General features: G+C 30.2%; 1 protein-coding gene across 1 annotated transcript; it reads right to left on the reverse strand.

Annotated features, from left to right (window-relative positions):
- Positions 1-2,881: 2,881 nt before the first annotated feature.
- LOC149554976 (vacuolar lysine transporter YPQ1-like) lies at positions 2,882-6,273 on the reverse strand. Its single transcript, XM_089829015.1, has 12 exons — positions 6,035-6,273; positions 5,786-5,828; positions 5,269-5,295; positions 5,078-5,176; positions 4,767-4,954; positions 4,498-4,675; positions 4,252-4,389; positions 4,033-4,152; positions 3,806-3,826; positions 3,656-3,714; positions 3,451-3,541; positions 2,882-3,277 (listed from the first exon to the last, which is right to left on the reverse strand). Exons 1-12 carry the CDS (start codon positions 6,253-6,255, stop codon positions 3,206-3,208), a joined length of 1,257 nt encoding a protein of 418 aa, XP_089685141.1. The 5' UTR covers positions 6,256-6,273; the 3' UTR covers positions 2,882-3,205.
- Between the last annotated feature and the right edge of the window lie 341 nt (positions 6,274-6,614).

Consider the following 6,614-nt stretch of genomic DNA (forward strand, 5'->3'; position numbering starts at 1 on the left):
CTAATTGACTTTAATACCTCTCTTATACAACTTCATATCTTTTTCGCAAGTCCCTTCAAACTTCTTCCTTGAGGAACTACAATCTTCTACCAATTATTAGATAGTTGAGAGGGGTCAATCAGCTATATCTAGTTATCCTATAGGTCTTGAAAATAATTCAGTGACATTTCAAACTTCAATAACTTGATAACCATATTCAACTTCTTGAATCAAACTTATATCAACTTTACTTCAAACTATTGTCTCACTATTGTTACTTATATTGGATATTAGAGTAATTTATTACATTATACCAAGTAGCATGATTTAATAAATAATATAAAAATAAACTTTACAACACATAATCATTCACACATTTGACACAAATATAGATTGTGAAAATTCTAGAAAGGAAAACACTAAAAAACTATCAACCTAAATATTTCACTCTTCTAAAGTGAGCTCTCCTAGGAAACAAACTTTGTTAAAGGTTAGATGCACATTTTTAGAATAACCTAATTAGAAGATTTTAACCAAATATAATCTATACCTTATCACTCCTTGACATTTCTAAAGAGTAGTTTGATCTAAAACATTAGATAAACTATATACATGTTCCTTTTAACTGTGACGTCTAAAAAACCTTAAACATATGCTTAAGTCTTTAATGCTATTCAAAACCATTTTTCCAAACAACCAACAAAATCAAAGCAGACAATGACATATGGTATAGCATATATGCATTCCTGAATCATAAGCCATGTAAGCGAATGTTTTTATGGGCCCTAAGTATAGACAACTAATAAAGGCTTTTGTCTGTATTAGAGAGATTGATAAAGTGGTCAATACGTTTCTTTAGTTTAAGCTTACCTTAAACCACACAGTCCAAAAGAAATTAAAAAGATATCGATTTTAAATAGATTTAAATCTTGAACTTGTCAGCCATGAACATGACAACATACCACAACCTTCTGTCACTTCATAGGCGAATGGGTGTTTAACAGTGAATGCATTTCTTAAAGCTAGAAAATTATTTAAAATGTGCACAACAAGCTGGGCCCTTTCTCTTATCTCGCTGGCCTACAACTTTTTCGATTATTGTATTCTGAGTTGATTTTGAAAAATATGAAGTTGATCTTTATGGGCATGCGTGACCTTATTCATTTACTTTTTTAAAACCCGGGATAGGTAACCATTTATTGTTTTGGAATTGTGCGAATAAAGATATGTAAGCTGACAGATTATTAATCTGATCTCGTTCCTTCTGTTGTTTCGTTGTGATTTGCGATTTTCAATGTATATAAATAAATAAGGTTACATCGAAATTGTATTAATAGATTCAAATAATAAAAATTGACATCATTTGATCTTTTTTTCTAATTTTAATTAAATATACTAATTTGTATCTATCTAAGTTCATTATTTATGTTTTAGTGTTTTAAACTATTATTTTTATTTTTGAGGACTGACTCATTTTCAACTATCTGATTATTGACTTTTTAAGAACTTATTGAATAGAAAATTAATTTTCAATTAGTATTTCATTTTAATTTTTATTAATTAAATCATGTTTTACTATTTTTATTTATTATTTAATAGGTAAAATCACTTTAACTTTTAATTACCTTTAGTTCATATGAATTGATCTTGATATTATGTCAGAAAAGTTAAAAGATGTATTGATCTTCAATTGATATTATATAATAGCTCTTTTTCATTCTAATTCATTCCTCTCAAAATGATTATCAATATTTGCAAACCCTTCATTGCATTTAATCATAAGATTAATTAAATTATTTTAGTTAAATAATTTGCATACTACAGATTTTATGTGTATAACAAAAGTGATTAAGATTTTGTAGCTGATATATTTTAGGTGTTACAGGACTTGGCAATATTTTAGGAAGCTCAATATATTAATATATCTAAACTTTAATTCTTTTAGATTAATTATCTCTTATAGTTCTAAGTTCCATATTAATTTATATTTTTATATTAAGTGTTTACCTATTTACACTCTAGATGTATTTTTCCTACAAACTATATTCCACACACTAATTCATCCATTTTTCATAGTTTATTTCATATATATATATCAAATACTAAGAATTTTGAATACTATTATATATTACTTCTATTTTAATTTAATTATTCCAATTTTTTTTTAATATTGTATAATCATTTTATTTAAATAAATGAATTCTTGAAATTAAACTTTTATTACTTACAATCTATTTCTATAGATTAATTTACTAGAAATACAAGCCATTATGTGGCACTTCCAAATTTATGTCATTAGATCAATGAAAAGGGATGTGGCAATGAGGACAAACTCTCTCCAATTAATATATATCGATAAATTATAAATGCTGATAGATATCCACTACAAAATTATTATAATTTAATTTACTACATTTAAAATTATTTATATTTCATTTATCTCTATTTATTTCGATTTTTATGAACTTAAGGTTTTTATTTTAATTTATAAAAAAATTGATGTTTATATCTCGAAATATTATAATTTAAACAAATATTTTATATGGTATTTGTTAAATTATTTTTAATGTTATTTGTCAAATTTAACCTAACAGTATAAAAGTTAATATTGACATGCTCACACCATCCCACTACGCCCATAATACTAAATATAAATTTTTCATTACTTATATGTTATTATTTGTAAGCCTACAAAATACTACTTAAATAAGCATTTCTCCTTATAATAAAAAGATTATAATTTTTAAATATATAATATTTAACCAACAAATATTAAAAATAATCATTAAATATATAATTATATATTTTAATTTTTTTAAAACAAATTCCAAAAATGAAAATAAGACTAGACCAAGATTCAGCCATGACATCAAATAATAAAGATATGCGTATAGAGATTAAGTTATCTTGAAGTCTTTAGTCCTTTATTTGAAGATAACACTAGCATTCTAAGGTTACATATCTTGTAGATACATTCATTCTCCACTTAGGATTTGCCACTAAATAGGCCGTCCAATTACATTTTACCGGCTCGGTACGCACATATCCCCGTTGAGGAAAGCAAGTAGACATTATATAAAACAGCTATAGCTACTTGAGTTTGCAATGCGCTAGAGTCGTGGGCCTTCACTGTTTCGAGATGCCTTGTGTCTAATAAACACCGGTAGTTTAATTAAACCATGGACCACCTTCACCATCAATTGCAATCAGAATGCAACGTAAATAGTTAAGGTAGTACAACTCCGTTTTCATGAGTTTTGGTTGCTCTCAACTTGTAAAATGCAAACTGAGCCATTATCTGTCAAATAAGGTTAAGCATAACATTTTATTTTGGTTCTAAACCGCTACAAGCTTGTCATAAGCTTGATTATATCAAAGTTCTATTAACAAATATGCAAATCCAAATGATATAACTAAGGTTGGTATGGATCAATGAACAAGCCAGACAATATCATCTATGATAAAGGATACAAAGAAGTCCAGTAGCACACATACTGCAGCATCCACCAGCCATGGCATGTTTGGCTTTAGTAGTTTCCAATCTAGAGTCCTTACAAGTATACTAAACATAACACCATAACAAGAATATAGAACATGTGTTAACATTGTCAGTCATGATAATAAATCTTGAGGGAAGAGAACATCAAAAAAATAAAAATTGAAAATAGCTTTATACCTTCCCACATAGGTTGTATTCCCTATTAGTGCAAATATGAACATCAATGGGTTCAACCCCTGATAACATAGTGAGATAATCATGTTGAATTATATCCATCCAAATCATATTCAATTTCAATAAATCAATGAATCTTAAAGGTAAGCATACCTGAACTGTCCCTCTTCTAATCTGTAATCAAGATATAATAATAATTATGTGTTAAACTTGTGGGGTAGAAAATCAAATATTTATCAATAATTATATGTTAAACTTGTAGAATAAAAAATCAATTATTTATCAATAATTATATGTTAAACTTGTGGGATAGAAAATCAAATATTGAACCAAACAAGAATGTTAAAATTGAAACTTGAAATACAATTGATAGAGCTTACATTTAAACTGATTTGCGGAAGTCTTGCACCCATATAGATAGCTGCCATAATCCATCCCAACCAAGTTCCTAATGGGCTTGATGAGTTCTCGTTCAACCCCAATGCACTGCCTTGCACTCTCTATGTTTCAATTAACAACATTAATACTAAAGGGGAGAAAATTTCTGAATGTTGAGAGAAATCTACAAATTCCCACATGGACTATATTTTACTGTTCACCTGCAAAAGTTTCCTTCCTATGATTAGAACAGCAGATCTCCTTTGTGGCAGCGAAGTGTAAGAGAATGAAGTGATGTTGGTGTAAGTGGGTAAATCGAAGTAGTTTATTCCACCAACAAACAATATTGTTGAAACCACCTGAACGTATGAATGCACAAAGAAGAATCCATTATAATGGCAATACAACAAGCACTGAACTAGTTAAAATTCAATCATAAGAGTTGCAATGAGTGTAAAGAAGCTTACAGAGCGGAGAATGGTGTTGGACTTTTTAGAACTTGGAGATCTAAGATTACTGAGTAGTCCCTCCTCTACTGATGAATGATTTGACATGTAACCTTGACCACTTTTAGCAGACCCACGAGACTGTAGCAGGTATGAACCTGGAGTAGGAGTGTGACTGCTTGCTAGAGATCTTGCAGACCTGATAAATACAAACACTAACTATAATTAGTCATTTATAAGATCTGATTGATATCAAAGAATATATACAGAAGGAAACACAGATGTATTACGTGTAATACAGCTCCCTCCCTGTGTTTGACATATGCTGTGAAGAGGATGCAGATATAGGTAAACTTGATATAGGTGTGCTTGTCTTCTTTGAAGTTTCTAATAAAGTGTTTGTGCTCTGTGGCACATTCACATGCTCTGCCCTTTTAATACTGGTTTGGTCATATTTCAACCCTTCGCCTGGCAGAGTCTGATAAATATCAGGGAGTTACAAGACACATACATCATAATTTAGCCAAAGATTTCATATCATTGACATTAATTTGAAAACAATAGATTATGTAAAGCAGATCAAATATGTCAAAATTTTAACCTGGTATTCAATCTTCGCTTTCTTCATTTTCCACCACTTCATGAAATGATCATAATAAATGATTTGGCAAGCTAGGATCAAGGTCATAGTTGTATACAGCTGCATCACGCCGCCAATATAAAATATATATGAAAGGAAAAAGCTTAAATACAGAGTAATCTAATTGGAAGTACAAGTAAAAGATGTCTTACCACGGCCGTATATAGCTGTGTGGGTAACTGCAAATGCATAGAAATGACTCGGTTAATGCTTGATCAAATCAAAGGACACGTAATCATAGATCAGAAGTTAAAACACATTTTAAATGATAGATTGTGTGTTTTCTACTCCATATTCTGATCAAACGAACTCACACGATAGAATCTAGAAATAGTAACAAGAGTTATTATAAACTTCAGAAAACTGATAATCAATTGTAGTATCCAATACAGAGGAAACTGTTTTACAGACATTATCTATGACCGATTATATCAGTCAAGAATTCTTCTTTGAAGTAGCATATTTATACTTACTAAATAATCACAAGGACTAAATTTTTCTATCAATCTGAATTACAGTTCATTTTTAAGCATCACATACATAATAAGTAAAATAATAAGTTAATTCTGACTGTTAAACTCGTTTAGTCTACAAATCAAGCCTTTGTGTTATATAGTTAAGTCAGCTAAGAGATCTCGATCTATAAAATCAGAGCAATGAAAGACTTACTGTTGCTGGCTCCAGCCAGCACCCAATAAGATTCAACGAGTTCCTGATACAAATTAAAACGAAAACAAAGCTCATTATGCTGTTTATACAGATTTAAAACAAACTAAAACTTGTAATAAGGAAATTTGTCTATTAGAAGCAGATAAGCCCATCGTTCTAAACAGTACACCGAGAAAGCATAGCTGAAATGAAAATGTAAAAAAGAAAGATAGGAAATATTAATTGAAAAGGGTTGGAGTGAAAGATTACCCCACAACCCATGTCATGATAAAGCCAAGGGAAACACCCTCGGTGGATCCATTCTTGAAGTTTGTGAGAATCTGAGGGACTTCTGCAACTGCCCAGCTTAACAAGCCAATAACCCCCAAAGAAACAGAAACATAATCTTTCACTCCACACACACAGTCCCTCAGATACTTCTCAACCCACCACACACACTCCTTTCCAGAAGCACATGATTCATAGGCCATCACTGAAGCCGCTTCTTTCTCATCTATGCGCCTCCATATCATTCATATATAGGCCTAATATTGTTGTTTACTGTTCAAGGCAACAAGATAAGCGGGTAAGAATCTGCGGTTAAAATGATTACTGTTAACTCGGATGAGCATGAAACCAGAATGCTTGGTCCAAGTTTTCTAGCTAGATTTGATATATTATCACTACCGAAAGGATCTCAGTATACTTAACTTTTAATCGTGTAAATAGTTTGTCATATTAAGATGATCTTAGGCTAGTTAAGTGGTTATATCGTTTTGGTTTCAAAATTATTTGAATAAATATTGCAAGGTCTTTTAACCATTGTGATAAAATTGGATTTCTCCTGTCC

Source organism: Cupressus sempervirens, chromosome 5 (assembly GCF_028749045.1).
Source record: "Cupressus sempervirens isolate cs-2001-9-10 chromosome 5, ASM2874904v1, whole genome shotgun sequence".
Taxonomy (NCBI): domain Eukaryota; kingdom Viridiplantae; phylum Streptophyta; class Pinopsida; order Cupressales; family Cupressaceae; genus Cupressus; species Cupressus sempervirens.